At 62.1% G+C, this 16,325-nt stretch overlaps 1 protein-coding gene across 1 annotated transcript; it reads right to left on the bottom strand.

Annotated features, from left to right (window-relative positions):
* Positions 1–490: 490 nt before the first annotated feature.
* CCDC88B (coiled-coil domain containing 88B) lies at positions 491–15,710 on the bottom strand. The gene is made up of 27 exons (XM_023738232.1): positions 15,581–15,710; positions 15,120–15,268; positions 14,892–14,994; positions 14,740–14,809; positions 14,610–14,668; positions 14,436–14,519; positions 14,194–14,337; positions 13,844–13,989; positions 13,614–13,695; positions 13,293–13,451; positions 12,613–12,759; positions 12,324–12,432; positions 12,014–12,147; positions 10,758–11,930; positions 7,673–7,800; positions 7,479–7,596; positions 6,541–6,636; positions 6,325–6,465; positions 5,486–5,742; positions 4,594–4,737; positions 4,242–4,428; positions 3,989–4,134; positions 3,652–3,750; positions 3,297–3,463; positions 2,560–2,766; positions 2,315–2,383; positions 491–674 (listed from the first exon to the last, which is right to left on the bottom strand). The coding sequence occupies exons 1-27, from the start codon at positions 15,638–15,640 to the stop codon at positions 619–621; spliced, it is 4,434 nt and encodes a 1,477-aa protein (XP_023594000.1). The 5' UTR covers positions 15,641–15,710; the 3' UTR covers positions 491–618.
* Positions 15,711–16,325: the final 615 nt, after the last annotated feature.

Here is a 16,325-nt window from a genome sequence, read left to right on the forward strand (position 1 = left end):
CATCTACTACCCAGAATGCACCCCCACACACGCTGGGACATCCAGACTGACAAGCCCAGCTGGCCTCCCATAACAAGCGCCCTTTGCTGCCCTGTCCAGGGCAGGGATGCCTTCTGCCACAGACTGCTGCCCCCGTTCCCTCCCCAGCCGGGAGGACTTGGGGCTGCATGTGTCCCTGACACCTTGTAGCCCCTGGATGCAACCAGAAGACACAAAATAAGTCAGGTGACTGGGTCCCCGCTTTATTCTCACATCCCTCACATCCCAGCTCAGAGATCAGCCCAGGTCACAGACCCCAGGGAGTGGTCCTCAGCTCCCCACCTGAACCCGGCGGGGGGCTCTCTTGCCCGCTCCTGCCAGCCTCCCTCCAAAGGGCGATCCCCCAGAGACCGCCTCCTCAGCGGGGACCGCATGGCAGAGCCGGCACCCTGGCAAGGAGCTGCTCTTGGGGGATGGCCATTCCCCCCGTCCACAAGCTCATCCCAGCTCCATCTCAGGGCCTCCTGGTCCAAGGACTCCCTTCGGGTGCCCTGACTCCCCGAGCTCCTGGGCTGGCGGGAGCCCGCTGAGCTCCAGCGGCGAGAGGGCACCGCTCCCGTGGTCCCCATCCACGCGGTGTCACTGGCTGAGGGAAGGGGCGAGGAGGCGTTTCTCCTGTTCCTGCACCTCGAGGCCTGGAAGGAAAGGCTCAACTCAGGGCCCCCTCACTCAGGAGGACCCCTAGTCCTCGAGAGGCCCGCCCTGGCCCCCCAACCTCTTCCACTCCAGCCACACGGCCCTCCTCGCCTGTCCTGAACATGCCAGGCCTTTGCTTTGGCTGTTCCTCATGCCTGGAATGCTGATCCCAGATATATGGACCTGACAGATTCTCACCTCCAAGTCTTTGCTCCAGCTCCCCCTCCTCTGTGAAGCCTACCTAAGCACTCTAATTAAACAGCAACTCTCGCTCCTGGGCACCCCTAATCCCCTCACTCTACATTTTCTCCCAGAACATTATCACCTCCTGATAATCTAAGGAAGGGGCCCTGGTGGCACAACCATTAAGTGGTTAAGCGCTCAGCTGCTAACCGAATGGTTGGCGATTTGAACCCACCCAGCAGCTCATCGGGAGAAAAGACCTAGTGATCTACTCCCATAAAGATTAACCAAACCAAAAACCAAACCCATTGCCGTCAAGCCTATTCTGACTCATAGCTACCCCATGTGACAGAGTAGAACTGCCCCATAGGGTTTCCAAGGCTGTAATCTTTACGGGAGCAGACTGTCACATCTTTTTCCTGTAGGGCGTCTGGTTGGTTCAAACCACTGACCTTTCGATTAGCAGCCAGGAGCTTAACTACTGCGCCACGAGGGCTCCTTCCTCATAAAGATTTATAGCCTAGAAAATACTATGGGGCAGTTCTACTCTGTCACATGGGTCACTGTGAGTAGAAATCGATTCCATGGCACCTAACAACAATATTCCAGAGCTGGGCTGCCCAGTACAGGCACTCTGAGCCACGGATAGCTGCTGTAGAGTATAGAACAGCCCTGACTTCCAAGACGGTATGAAAAAATTATGTAAAATATCTAACAGTGTAAACATTTTACACTGACTACATGTTGAAACAAAAAAACAATAGTTGTCATCGAGTCAACTCTGACTCATGACAAGCCCATGTGTGTCAGAGCAGAACTGTGCTCCACAGGGTTGTCAATGGCTGATTTTTCGGAAGTAGATTGCCAGGCCTTTTTTCTGAGGTGCCTCTGGGTGGACTGGAACCTCCATCCAACCTTTTGGTTAGCAGCCGAGTGCATTAACCATTTGCACCACCCAGGGACTCCCAGTGAAAAATAGGAAGACCCTCAACAAGATGGATTGACACAGTGGCTGCAACAGTGGGCTCAAGCATAACAATCGATTGTGAGGATGGCGCAGGACCGGGCAGCGTTTTGTTCTGTTGTACACGGGGTCGCTACGAGTCAGAACCGACTGGACGGCATCTAACAACCACACGTGTGGACGTGATATCTTAGGCATACTGAGGTAAAGAAAGTGTCATTCACATTAATTTCATCTGCCTCTTCTTGCCTTTTTTGTTGAGGCTACTAGGAAACTGAAAATTACACGTCTTATTTCGATGGGACAGAGCCTACTGTTTACAATCTGTGTCCCCTACCAGAATGTTCCCTGCTGTATCCCCAGCTAGCACAGGACCTGGCACTTAGTGAAGACTCAATAACTTTTTGTCAAATGAGCAAATGGATGGATGAGGTCTGTCAGGAGCCCCGGGTGGGGCGAAAACCTCCGCCCCCTTCCCAGGCCCCCACTCACCCTCTCGGCTGACATCTGCTTCTTGTTCCGCCAGGGACTCGACGGAGCTGTTCCATCCCACACCAGATCCTGGGGTGGGGGGAAGCGGAGGGACACAATGTAGCCACTGGGCCCCAGGGATCAGGGCAAAGGAGGGTGGGGCTTGTGGGAAGACACCAAACAGGAGGGAAGCCCCCTTCCCCAAGGAGATGGTGGGTCCGCTGGAAAGTGGGGGGCTAGCAGAGACAGGGACCTTTGTCCCCCACCTTTGCTATGGGAGCTGGGCGCCCCCAGGGGGCCTGAGCGGCGCCGGCGGAATCGCTGCCGGGGCGTGTCTCCAGGGCTGAATGACTCAGAGCTTCGCCCCACGGGGAACCGTGAGCTGAGTTTCCGCCGCTGCCCACCTTCCAGGGTCTCATCCCGTAGGCACAGGGAGCTCTGGGCTCGGCGCATGGGTGCCGGTGAGGGGAGCCCTGCAAGAGTGCATGAAGGGAAGGGTCAGAGAAGTGCAGGCAGGTCCGGGGCCCAGCGGAAGGCCTTCAGGGGAGGCTGCAGGAGCGAGGAGAGGCGGCTGCAGAGGCAGGGCAGAGGGTCCCGGAGTGAGGGTGACACCATCACCCTCCAGAGGCTGGGCCCTATGCTGGCTCTGACGCTAACTTACTGTGTGACCTTGGGCAAGGCACTCTCCCTCTCTGGGCCTCAGTTTCCTCATCTGCTGTCTGGGATAAATGACCTCTCACTAATGTTCCCTGCTGCTCTGAGGTCCCACGAACTACTGAAGATGGGGTAGGACTGGGTGGGTGGGCAGTGCAGGCAGGAGGGAGGTGCCAGCTGAGAGGGACCCAGCAGGGGGGCCCAGGCAGAGGGCACAGAAAGCGTTTGGGCAGGCAGCAGGGAAGGCTAGCCAGAAAGGGAGTGGCCAGAGGCACAGGCAAGAGTCGGGGTGGCAGGGGGGAGGGACATGGGCTAGGAACCATCCTGGTCACCTAGCTCCCAGACCCACCTGTCCCATCTGCCTCCCTGCCCTCGGGGAGCTCCGTCTCCGGGGGGCCCCCCAGGCTCTCGGTGCTTCCAGCCCCATCGGCCCCCAGGCGCGGACCCCCATGGAGGCCCCCCTCCCGCCGGGGCCGCATCAGCCTCTTCACCTTGTCTGCCAGCCAGCTGCCCTTCCTGTCGGCAAGAGGGCACAAGAGGGGGTAAGGACAGGGAGGAAGGAGGGAGAGGAGGGCAGTGTTGGGGATGGCCAAGACCAGGCAAACCCTCACTGGGGCCTGCCCCGAGCTGGGGATGAGAGGACAGGGCCGGGCTGGGTGGGAAGTGAGAGGACCCTGGCCCAGGGGGTGGGAGCGGCCTCTCACTTGGTCCGGGGCAGGGGCCCAGGCTCCAGCACGCGGTACTGGTCCATGATCTTCTCCACCAGCTTCTGCTTCTCTCGGCGCAGGGCGTTCAGCTGGTCCCTGGCAGGATGGGGAGGGGACAGATGGGCATGAGACTGGGAGCTCATGGGTGTCGGCACGTGCACACTGGTACAAGCAAGTTGTTAACACGTAGATATACTCTGGTATGGGCTAATGAATTGCCGCCATCCCTGAGCCCCCAGGCGCCCTTGGCAGCCGCAGCCCTTTCCTCAGGACCCCCCCAGGGGTCCCCCTGCCAAAGAGGCCTCCAGGACCCGCTCAGCACCCAGCCGCTCACAGGTACTCGCGCTGCTCACGGTGCAGGTGATCCCGGCTCTCCAGGCTGCGCTCTAAGAGCCCCCGGTTCTCCCGGCTCAGGGCCTGCACCTCTGCCAGCAGCTGTCGATTCTCCTCCTCCTGGGCACTCCGCAGCTGTGTCAGCAGCTGGCAGGGGACAGGGGTCGGCAAGACAGATCAGAGCGGCCGGGTCTGCTTTCCCAGGCTAATCTTCCATCCTGCCACGCCCAGCCACTGCCCACCCCAACGCACACCTCGCACTGCGTGGTCAGCCGGCAGGCGTTCAGGTCCAGCTGCTGGTTGGACTCGCGCAGTCGCTGGCTCTGTGCCTCCAGCTGCGCCCGCTCCAGCTCCAGCCGTGCCAGGCGGCCCCGCAGCTCCCCACGTTCGCCCTGCAGCTCCCCTCGCTCCCGGGACACCTCCGCCAGCAGCAGCTGAGCCCTGTGGAAACCAGGGAGCTGCTCTCCGAGGGGACTTGCCTCTAGCCCTCCTGAGGGCCAGGGGAGCCACCCTGGAGAGAGGAGGCAAAGCAGGACCCCACAGGGACCAGGACCAGCTCCCCACCAACCCATTTCACAGACAGGAACACTGAAAACCGGCTGGTACCTGTCGTGCTCGCTCTGCAGCCGCCGCAGCTCCTCCTCCAGCCCCTGCTGCCGACGCCCATCTTGTATCAGACGCTCACGCTCCGCCAGCAGGGCCACCTCTTGTGCCTCCAAGTTGGCTCGCTGGGCCTGCAGCTGCTCGTGCCTGGGATAAGCAAGGGGCTGAGAGGGCTGCAAGGGCCTTGGGGCTGGGCAAGCGGGCGGCTGAACTATCTGGGGCTGAGTCTGCCACCTCCTGAGCACAGGACCCCCCACCAGGTAAAGCCAAAGGTGCCCCTCGCCCTGACAGAGAGCCCCAGGGTGAGCCAGGCCTGGAAGTGTGGAGCCCAGCAGCCACTAGGGCACCTTATCTCTAAGCGGAGGGGGATCTGCTAGCTGGTGTGTTTTCCTGGCAGGACGGGACCTGAGAGAGTCTGGGGGTGCCCCGGAGAACACACTCTGGAGGTGAGTTCTGGAGGGTGAAAAGCTTTTCTCTATTACTAACTTTTTTTAAAAAAAAATATTTAAGAATAACAAGTTACCAGCACTTTTCTGAGTGAATTCATAGTAACTTAAATGGAACACGAGGAGCCCTGGTTGTGCAGCGGTTAAGCGCTCAGCTGCTGTTCGAACCCACCAGCCGCACCGCGGGAGAAAGGTACGGCAGTCTGCTCCCGTAAAGATTTACACCTTGGAAACCCTATGGGGCAACTCTACCCTGTCCTTTAGGGTCACTGTGAGTCAGAATCAACTCGCTGGCAATGGTCTTTTTGGTTTTAGTAAACTGAGGGGGGTGCAGGACTGTTGGAAGGAGTGCTGTTTGTGGGGGTTCGGGGGTTGGGGACTTGCAGACAGGAAGAGCAGGCAAGATGCTTTACAACACAGGGAGGGGAGCTGGGTGCTGGGAGGCTCACCGGCCCTGCAGCTCCCGGTGGGCCAGCTCCAGTGCCCGCATGTTGGCCTTCAGGTCGCGGTGCCGGACCAGCAGCCCCTCCAGCTCAGCCTCCTGCCGCCGCTGCAGCTGGGCCAGGGCCTCGTGGTCCCGCAGCAGGGCTTGCTGCTGCCCGCGGGTCTCCTCCTGGGACCGCCGAGCTGCCTGCACCTCCTCCTCCAGCACCCCCAGCCTCCTGTGCAGCTCCTGGCCCTCTCGCTCCAGCATGGCCTTCTCGGCCTGGGGCACAAGAGGGAGGCAGGACCCGCCGGGGTGAGAGGGGACACGGGGCAAAGGGCAGCGGGCAAGGCAGAGGATGAGGAGTGGACAGCGTGGAGGCAGCAGAGGGCTGTGGTGGGGGCAGCAGGGGCCTAAGGGCAGAGGGCAAGGGGAGGGCAGGGGTGTCATGGAGGCTGATACTGGTGCCAAGCCGTGGAGGGGCAGGCAAGAGACCAAAGGCAGGGATGGGACAGACAGGGCCTGGCGTAGGGCCAATGGCTGGCTGTGGAGGAGAGGGCTGAAGACCGGCAAAAAGGGGTGCTGATGTGGGGGTTGGGATAGGAAGAAGGAGGAAGGGGCAGGGAAGAAGGTAGGGACAAGGGGAAGGGGCAAGTTGAAGTAGGCAGGGGCAGGGAGAAGGAGTACAGGATGGGGTGACTGGGGTCAGAGGGAAAGGATCAATGTGACTTGGGGGCTGCTGGTTGGGAACTGGGGCAGGGAACGGCACTAAATAATAATTTTAAAAGGGGTAGGGGCAGCAGTAAGTGAGCAGGGGACAGGGCAGGGATGAAGCTGAGACAGGGCACGCCGGTGGCCACTCACCTGCAGGCGGCTGCTGTGCTCCTGTGCTCGCTGGCTCTGCAGTAGCAGCTCCTGGGCCCGCCCCTGCATGCTCCCCAGCTGCTCCTCCAGGTGCTGCAGCTGCCCCTGCAGACCTGCCTTCTCAGCCGCCAGCGCCGCATTCTACCAGGAGGGGAAGGGTCAGCAGTGGCCAGGTGGCTGGGGCACCCCCCAAGGCCCACCCCGGCCCACACTCACACTGCGCTCCACCTCGATGAGTCGCCCACTCTGGGTCTCCAGGGTCCGAGGCCCAGCCTGCTCTGCGGGCCCTAGCCCCTCAGGGCCCTGGCGAAGCTGCAAGGAGAGGCCTTGGGATGTCACACGGGGGAGTGGTGGCAGGGGTGGTGCAGGGACCTAAACCAGTGGACCCTTAACACGCCCGCAGCATTTGGCACTGCCTACCCCACCTCCATCACACGCCCCTCCCCGGGATCCCGCAGCCTCACAGCTCCTGGCAGTTTGCATACTTCCAAACTTCTCTGGGATCTGCAGAAGACCTGCCTTTGTCCATGCTGGTTCTTCTGCAGAGAAAGCTGCTCCCACCCTCTCTTCCTCTGAGCCCCGGTATAGACACGGCTTCTCCAGCAAAACTTCCCCACACCAAGGGGCCTGCAGGTGCCCCACTCGGCCCCATCGCAGCTCTCAGCACTGAGTCCTTGTTACATGGCTCTAGACCGTGAGCCCAAGGATGACAGCCTGGTCTTGGCCCCACCACCACCACCTGAGCCCTGGGCCCAGCACTCACAGGTGCTCCATAAACATTTCCTGACTTACAAGGACACTGGCTGAGCCACTAGGAAGCATGGGCCCAAGCAAGAGAAGCACAGTGGCACCGTAGAGCAGAGCTGCAGGGTTCTGTGCATTTGATGGATGGGGTGGGGGTGGGGGGGACAAGGCCCCCAGAAGGCCACACAGTGCACAGCCTGAGCAGAATCAGCCCCCTAACTGACTCCCTGCACTGTGCTCCCTCCAACAGGCCTGAATGGGGGCAGGAGGCAAGCAGCTGGTCAAGAATCCAGGGGCAAGGCCAGAGAGGGTGGCCTGGAGGGATAGGCACACACACAGCACTGGACATCTGCTCATGGGATGGACGGGGGTGAGCGAGGGTCCCCAGCTCCCAGGGCCGGCGGCCTCACCCGGAACAGCTCCTCTTCCAAGTGCTGGGCCCTGGCCTTGAGCTCCAACAGTGCCTCCTCCTTGCTGGTGGCCGCCGCCTGCAGCTCTGCTTCCAGCCGCTGCTCCAGACCCTGGTACCTGCCAGGAGCAGCCTTGGTACCAGCCCCCCCACCTGCCCTCCCCCGAGCCCCTCCCTCCCACTCGGTGTCCCCACCTCTGGTGCTGGCACTCCTGTTCCTGCAGCCACTCCTGCCGCTCCAGAGCCGCCTGTTCCAGCTCCCGCTGCAGACACTCCAGCCGGGCCCCCAGCTCCTGGCCCCGTATCACCGCCTTGTCTAGCTCCTGGGGGCAGGCAGAGTAAGCTCAGGGCCAGAAGGGACACCCACCACCCGGGGGCGGGAGGGGCAGGCAGAGACAGAGACTGAGAGTCAGGAGACTTTGCTTTCCATCCTTGCTCTGTCACCCAGGCCAACGCCTTTATCCCCTGGGCCTCTACAATCCCATCTGTAAAACGGGAGCGAAGCCTAGTGGCCTCACAGAGTGTGTGTGTGAAAGAGCTGGGTGGTTGTGTCGGGGAGGCCCCTGGGCTGGGAGTCAGAGACCCTCATAGGCAGGTGTCTTCACCTGTCTAAGCCCACGGTTCCTTGTGTGCACAGGGAGAGATGGACATGCTCTGCGGGCTGAGACCAGCCCAGCCATGAGGGCGCAAGGGTCCCAGCGTGGCAGGTCTAGAGAGAACCGTTGGCCACAGGGGGATGGCTACAGAGGGCTAGCGGGCCAGGAACTCGGGAATCAGAATATGAACTCCAGGACATCAGGCCTAACTACACTGGGGGTCCAAGAGGGGGAGGACAAGGAGGATGCGGACAGTGGCTGTTGGGTCACACCATCGGGGAAGGGGGAGGGAGGCACACTCTGGCCTGTGGGCCAGAGAAGGAGGTAGGTCAAACCATTCTGGGAGGGGGCGGAGCTGGCAGGATGAAACCACAGGAAGTGCAGACTCTGAACTGCCGCCCGCCAAATCCTGCCACTGGAAACCAAGCCCACAAGCTTCCGCTGCTGAAAAACGACCATACCGGTTTCACAACCCAACTGGGGCCTGCCCCTGGGGCACGGCACTTCTCAACACCCTCAGCCACTGCCTCCTCTGAAAAACTACAAGTCCCATGAGCCACCACTGCTCAGCAGGCAGCACTAGAGCTGGGGGCTGGGGGCTGGGGACAGGAAAGTGCAGGTGAAGGAGACTGGAACCCCCGCCCAGGCCCCTGCCCTGCCTCCTCTAGGCCCTGGCCACAGCCCTCACTGGGCCACCCTCCATGGCACTGCCTGCCCTCTGCCCAGCCCAGGGGCCTCAGCACCCACCTGGACAACCCCCTTGGTTGCTGGTTCCCTCACCTCCACCAGGACAACCACCTCCACCCCCTCCTCCTGCACCACACCCCTTATCACCAGGAAACCTCACAAAATTCCCTCTTTGTCCCCAACTTCTCCCACCCTCTGGCTCTTCCACCCTGCCAGCCCCACCTAGTCTCACCAGCACTGCCACCTGCTGGCATATCCTCCCCAGCCAGCATGATCCTCTCCCCTGTCCACGAAGCAAGCCTGTACTAGGTGCCAGGGGCTGTCCCATGCTCTCTGCCATCATAATCTTACAGGATCCTGTGAGACAGGCACTGTTTTTTTTCCAGTTTTACAGGTGAGGAAACCAAGACTCAGAGAGGTTAAGTAACTTGTCTCAAGCCACACAGCTGATAAGTAGGGGATGTGGGATATAACCCAGGTCGGCCTAACAGCATCTCCCAGTCACACCCTACACAGCCAACCTCTCACCCTTATCCTCTCACCAACGCTGCCCCCATCTCCAGATCTCATTTTCTCCAGACCTCCTACTCCCCTGATCCTGCCCTGCCCCATGCCGCGTCCTTGGTCAACACAACAGTGTGCTCCCCACTCCTTCCATCTGTAAAATGGGGATGAAACTGGAAACTACATCAGGTCAGATGATTCAGTTCCTCACCCCGCAGGGCACTTTCACCCCCAGGACTGGCCCTGCAGCCTGATGCCTCCTCCACTTCTCCTGAGGGGTCTCTCAACACAGAGACCTGACCACGCCAGTCCTGGGGGTGAAAATGCTGCTTACTGTTTCACTCATAATAAAAGTCCCAATTCCTTCCTTATGCTGGAAGGAAGCTCAGGCCCTGCCTAACAGGAACCCTGCTTAATTCTCGGCCTCACCTTTTCCGTGCCCCACCCCCACCCCCCCGTATGCTTCACAGGATTCAATCCCACCCCTCCAAACCTGTGTCTGAGCCTCCTTCTAGAAAAGAAAGCCTCCACCTCCAGGAAGCCTTCCCTGACACGCCACAGCTGAGTTGAGCCTCCTGGGCTCCCTGTGCTGTCCTGCCTCCACCCTAAACCACGAGCACCTCCCTAAGAATGGAGAGCCTGGTACAGGGCCTGGCACCAAGGAGATGCCTTAAACATGTTTGAATGAATAAATAACAGTGTCCCCAGTCCCTCCCTCTCTCAATCCCCTGTCTCACCCCACCAGCCTCACCTGCCACCTGGACCACTGCCACTACCTCCTGACGGCCTGCAAGGCCTGTCCACACCCTTTGGCGGCTTTCCCTCCCTGGGGATGGAGGTCTAACACCTTCAGAACTGGCCTAACTTGCCCCTCCAGCCCCCAGCCCTCACTCCTCTTGGGCCCCTGAGCATCTTTAACACCTTAAAGTCACTGCACACGCTGTTCCTCTTGGGTGAAATGTCCGTCCCCTCGCAGTGAAATCCCAGTCATCCTCAAACCCTCCCTGAAGCTTCCCTGCCCCCACCCGGGCCATCAGCTCCCCCCCATGGGCCCCTGCAGCACTTTGCTCTTAATAACCAATGTATCCTGAGCAACCACGGCGCCTTTGCCTGCATTTTTACACCATTATCTCCCCTGGTCTTCCAAAAGACCCACTGAGGCAGCAACGAAGAGCATCCCCATTTTACAGAAGGAAGAACTGGGGTGGGGGTAAACTGCCCAGGGTCAGATCCGGGTGGTCTGGCTCCAAAGCCCACCCTCTTATCGCCTCCAAACAGCCCACCACAGGGACAGAGGATATCCACTCTGGCCAGGCAGACGCTTAGAGGGCAGGGGTGGGCTTGTAGCTCCAGCACAGGGCTGGGCATTTAGTGACTGCTGGTGGAATAAACAACCCAAAACTCGCAGCAACTGATGGCAAGGCTGACTTGACTCCTGTCTCCTGACTGGCCATGAGCCCCTGTGCTGACTCTGTCCCTGAGCCCCAACGTACCTCCTTGAGCGTCTGTTTTTCCCGCCGTTCCCTCTCTGCCTCCTCCAGGTGTTGGTGGCCCTCGCTCTCCAGCACCTGCAGCCGTTCCTCAGCCGCCTCAGCCCTGGCCCGCAGCCGGGGCCCCTCTCGCTCCCACTGCCTCCGCTCTCGGCCTGCTGCCGCCAGCGCCTCAGCCAGCGCCTCCCGCTCCCGCGCCGCAGCCTCCAGCTCCCGGCCGACTGCCTCCACTGCCTCACGAAGCCGGGCCTGCTCCTGGGCCTGGGCCTCCACCTCCCGGTGGGCCTCGGCCTCTGCCCTGCGTGCCTGAGCCAGCTCCTCAGAGAGACAGGTGGCCTCCATGCCTCTGGCCTCCAGCCTTCGGGCCTGGGCCTCCAGCTCAGCTCTGAGAGCCTCGGCCTCTCTCCTCAGCTGGGCCACCTCCTCCCTCAGAGTCCCCTGCTCTGGGACACCACTGGCCAGGATCTCCCCTGAGATTGGCCTCTCCCAGGCCTGCGTCTCAGGAGCCCCTTCGGACCTTTGTTGTGGTTTTTGCTGGGCTGGTTCCCCAACTGTCCCCTCCAGCCTCTGTTCACGGTCTCTGGCCTCTGTTTGCACATTGGACAGGTCCAGCCCCTGCTCTGGGGTCCCCTGCTCCCCCAGCTGTGCACTGAGGCTGAGGTCCAAGAGTCCTGGGTTGAGCCCAGGGTCCTCCTGTCTCAGCCCCCCAGCCTCAGACACCAACTGTCCTTGGGAAGCCTCTCTGTCCCCAGTCTCACCTTCCAGCAACAACTGGGCCAGAATTTTGATCTCTGCACTCTGAGATGGGGCCACATCAGAGGCATGGGTCTGGAGAGGGGCTCCATGGCCAGCCCTCTCAAGGGACTCCTGTGTCTCCACAGCAGGGCCTGACTCCTGGGAGGTCAAGTCTGAGGTCTGAGGCGCCATGACTGCTTCCTGGAGGGGCCTTTCCACTACCTGTGCGCCTGACTCAGATGCCTGGGGACACTCGTCTGACCCCTGGAGCGCTGAGTCTGATGTCCTGGAAGTCAGGCCCAAAGCCTGGGGGCCTTCATCCCCCACCTGGGGGACCCGGCCCTGGGGGCTCTGGTCTTCAGTGAGAACTGCCAGGGGAACCGCGGCCAGCTCTGGAACTATGGAGTCCTCGCTCTGCTCCTGCTCCTCCAGCAGAGGGGGCTGGGGACACACGAGAGGGACAGTCAGGCCCAGAGAAGAAGGTCCGGGAGAGACCTGCTAGGATTGAGAGGGAGGGGGCTCACCTGTCGCCCTGGGTGCCCCTGCAGCACCTGCAGCAGGTTGCGAAGCTCTTGATTCTCCCTCTCAAGGGTCCGCAGCCGCCCAGCTTCAACTTCCCTCACCTCGTCATGCAGCGAGGGGGCTGCTGCCAGGGATGCTGGGGGTATGAAAACGAGGTCAGGACCCCTCCCCCTCCGTAGCCCCTCCACACTCTCTGCGTCCTTACATACAGTCCCCAGAGACCTAGGAAGGGGGTGAAGTCAGAAGCCCTCCACCACAGCTGCAGGAAAACACAGGCAGCCCCCACCCTGGCCCCTCCACGGGGCTCCTCACCCTCCCCAGGAGAGCTCGGGGGTGCCTCCAGGCTGCGCTGAAGCTCCAGCTCCAGCTCCACGTTCTCCTCCGACAGCTGGTCCACCTGATGCCTAAGAGAGTCCAGTTCCTGGAGCAGGGAGACCAGGGTCAGACAGCCAGAACTTCCCACCTGGCCAGGCAAGTGTGTGGGCCTTGGGCCTCTTAAATGTCACCAGGGCTAGAGGTCATAGGAATCCCTAAGGTACCCAGGGATCACGGGTCACCAGGGACACAAGTCGACCCAGCTGGGGTCATCTGGCGACCTCACCGCACGGGCCTCGCCCAGCCGGGTCCGCAGTAGCAGGTTCTCACGCTGGCTCTCGTGCAGTCGGGCACAGCGCTCGCGGGCGGCCTCCAGCTGCTCCTCCAGCAGCGCCTTCGAGGCCTCCAGAGTCCCCAAGAGCGCCCGCTCCTCCTGCAGGGAGAGCAGAAAGAACCGGGGGTGCGATGCAGCCCCCACCACCGCTCCAGGGCCCGAGTCCCAAACCACTGTCCCTAGGCCTCTGCTCCTCCATCTGACCCCCATTCCTGTTCCTCTCTAGGCCCCACTTCTCCCCTCTTCCCTCTTTTTCTCTCCCCCCACCTCCCAAGCACCTAGCCCCGCCCTGCTCCTCTATAGGCCCCGCCCCTTCTTTCCTGGACCCGCCTTCCAAGGCCTCACCTCTCCATCAGCCCCCACTCTGGGTTTTTATCTCTTGACACCGCCTCTTCTGCTCTGGGCCCCACCCTCCTCTCCCCGCACCGCTCCTGTCCATCCGCCCCATCGCCCTGAGGGCCTTTCCCCGGACACTGCCTCCCTCATTTGTCCTCACCATTGCTCCTACGGGCGCCTGCACCCTCCATAAGGCCTGACCTGACCCTCTTGTCTTAACCCAGTCTCCCTTCTCCTCAAGACCCAGCACCTCCCCTTCTGGCCCCGCCCATCCGCATCTAGTCCCGCCCCCTCACCGCCAGCTGGCCTTTGCAAGCTTCGGCGGCTTGCAGCCGCTCCCTGCAGCGCCGCAGCTCCTCCTGCAACCGGGGCAGGCGCCTGGCCCGCTCCCGCAGCGCCTCGGCCTCCTCGCGGTATAGCTCCGCCCGCTTAGCCTGCCCCGACAGCGCCTGGGCCTGGGCAGATGGTGCAAGGGCTGGGAACGGCCGGCTGCTGGCCAGAGGGCTTAGGGTCGGGAAGGAGAGGGCTGAGGGGACGGCAATGGGACGGGAGGTGGGAGGGGGAGTGGGGGTGGGGTGGGGTGGAGAGGGGTAATGACGGGGAGCGGTGGGGCGCACCTCCTGGCGGAGCCGTCGAATTTCGGCCTCCAAGCCTTGCACCTCCGCCTGGGAGTCCAGCAGCAACTCGGCCTTCTCCTCCCTGGCGGGAAGGGGAGCTAAAGGGGGTGTGGGGTCCGCAAGCCCCGTTTCTTCCTAGGCCTGATCCTGCGGTACCCAGCAGGCTAAGCCCCTGTCCCGGCCTAATCTGCCCCTCCCCAGGTCGCCTTCCCGGGCCTACTGGCACTCACAGCTCCTGCCGCAGGCGCCGCAGTTGGGCCTTAGTGTTGGCCAGCTGCAGGGCTAGGTGGTGCGATGGGCCCTCCAGGGGAGCCTTGATGGGAGCCTCAGGCGGGAGATGGGCCGGCTCCCTCTCCAGCAGCAGTTCGGCTAGCCTCTGTGCGAATTCAAAGGCAGGGATCAGGAGACACCTCCAATAGCCCCCCACATCTGCCCCCAGCCACTACAAGATGAACCTGGCTGTCACAGCCCAAGATGCCAGACTCCAGCACTGGGCTCCAATCCTATCCCTTCCCACATCTGGGTACCCAGCCCTCTTCCGTTCCTCCACCAAGGTCCCTATGTCTCTGCCACCCCCTACCTGGGCCCCCAAGTCCCGCTCCCGTGCCAGCCTCGACAGTGTCCCCATCAGGCTCCAGGACAGCATCTCCAGCTCGGGAGGTGTCAACTCCCCAGGCTCGGGCCCAGCCAGCGCCAGCACCACACCCGCCCCAGGCTGGGTCACCTGGGGGCACAGGGAGATCAGCTCAGCAGGAGAAGGCAGGTGGCAAGGGTGTCCGCCGGGGGCAGTGCCAGTCCCAGGCCCTTCATCCAGGCCAGTACCTCCTGGATGGTGGCAGCCAGCTCGCTCTGGACGTCGAGGCTGAGGCCCTGGATGTGTCGGATGAAGAGTTCCCGGTGCTCGCACTGCCAGGAGACAGGAGGGGGGCTGGTGCGGGAGTCTCCCATCCACCGAGACCCCCCCCCCATTAGAACCCTGCCCTCCTGCCTGCTCACCTGCACCGACGCCCCTAGCATCAGCCGCAGGACGCCTTCCAGCTCCTCCACCGCCTCCTCTGCAAGCACAAGCCATAGGGTTAATGGTGGGGGGCAGGAGGACAGGCAGACGGGTGCTAGGGGAGAGTACCTGAGAGAGGGTCAAACCCCAACATCTGGAGGTCTGGGGGTGGTGACAGGATCAGCAGCTGAAGCTCCTCCTGGGGGTGGAGGGAGTGAGAGATATGAGGGGGCCCTCCTGCAGCGGGCTGCCCGTATTAGTCTTCTGCTGCTGACTCTCACCTGGTAGAAATCCCTCAGTCGACCCCACAGGTGGCTCAGTTTCCGGACCCGCCTGGCTGCGGGACTCTCATGGCCCCCAACCATCTGAGGTCCCCCTCTGGAACTGGGGGCATTGTAGGCACAGGAAAAAAGGTGGTCAAGGGCCTGTCCCTTCTCAGCCAAGCCCCACCCACCACCCATCAGGCTCCTCCCATCAGCCTGCCCCGACCGCCCCCTGACGCCCCTTACATGATGCCCAACACCCGGAGGAGCAGGGCCCCATCGCTGAGTCGCAAAAACCTCTTCTCAGGGCTAAGTAGCCCGTCTTCCTTCTGCTCCTCCTCCTCTTCACCCTGGGGCTCCTCCGCCTCCCCCACCAGCCCTGCCAGCCCCAGCGCCTGTGGGGAGCAGAGGGCTCAGCTGGACCAGGTGGGAGCCCCCCTAGCCCAGTGAGTCCTGGGCCCCTCTGACCTGCCCCCGTGAGCCCTACCGCCACCCTCCTCACCAATTCCTTGAACGCCTCGCCCCCCACTCTGGGCCCGCTTCCTTTCAGCACAGCCCCCTGGACCTCTCCACCCCCACATTTGAGCCCACCCCCCCTTCTGGTCCCAGCTGTGCCCCACCCTCGGCAGCCCTGACATCAGACACCAGCCCCTCCTGCTGCTGCTCACTTCCCCTCCAGCCCCACTCCCTCCCTCCTGCTCCCTCACCCAGGTGGCCAGGCTCCCACTCAGGAAGTCTCTGAGTCTGGGGCGCTCGCCCCCCTCCATGCTGGGCTCCGGGTGTCAGTGCCCCTGTGACTGATACACCTGCCCTGAGAGGAAGAGGAAGTCGCCGGGTAGGGGATCCCAGGCCCCGCCACAGACACCCTGTGCAGCTTCCTCCTTCCGGGGGCAGGCCGGCCTCTGCTCCTCCAGAGTCCTGTCTCGGCCCCCACATCCTCATCCCAGCCAGGCAGGGCCTACTCTGCTCACCCCAGACCCTCACTGCTCACTCCATGGGAAGGCCTGGCCCCAGAGCTGCATCTCCAAAGGGCTGGGCAGAGGTCACGGAGGGCGGGTAAGGGCCACTAAGAGCGAGGCCTGCGGCTCTCTGTCTCCATGAGCAAAGAGGGTGAGTTCTCCACTCTCAGGGCCTCATTTCCTACTGGAAAACCAGGAAGGTGACCTCAGCCCTGAACCCCCCAGGGCCTCTGAGGGGACTCTGGGCTTTGCATGGGGAGTCCGGGCGGGGGTGGGGGAGGTGGACACACCCACACCTGCCTCTTCCAGCCGTCATTAGAGCCCTCCTTCCCTTTCCCCTTGATCTTAAATTTATCTAACCACCGCCTCACACCTGTGAGGCCAGATTCAGATGTTCCCTCCCCCAGAAGGCCTCCTCTGAACCCCAGCCAGAAATGAGCACCCCTTCCCTGGACTCTCCATAGTCTATATACGCTGAGCTGGGCCTTGGGCA

This window comes from Trichechus manatus, unplaced genomic scaffold (genome assembly GCF_000243295.1).
Source record: "Trichechus manatus latirostris isolate Lorelei unplaced genomic scaffold, TriManLat1.0 scaffold00113, whole genome shotgun sequence".
In the NCBI taxonomy this organism is placed as follows: Eukaryota; Metazoa; Chordata; class Mammalia; order Sirenia; family Trichechidae; genus Trichechus; species Trichechus manatus.

What these genes read in the sequence shown, in the direction of transcription:
- CCDC88B (XM_023738232.1), bottom strand. Translation starts at nt 15,640, where the DNA reads ATGGAGGGGGGCGAGCGCCCCAGACTCAGAGACTTCCTGAGTGGGAGC. An exon ending in CGGCGCCTGCGGCAGGAGCT is followed by an intron (nt 13,696 to 13,843) that starts GTGAGTGCCAGT and finishes CCTTCCCGCCAG; the next exon opens with GGAGGAGAAGGCCGAGTTGC. An exon ending in TGGAAGAGGAGCTGTTCCGG is followed by an intron (nt 6,637 to 7,478) that starts GTGAGGCCGCCG and finishes CTCTCCTTGCAG; the next exon opens with CTTCGCCAGGGCCCTGAGGG.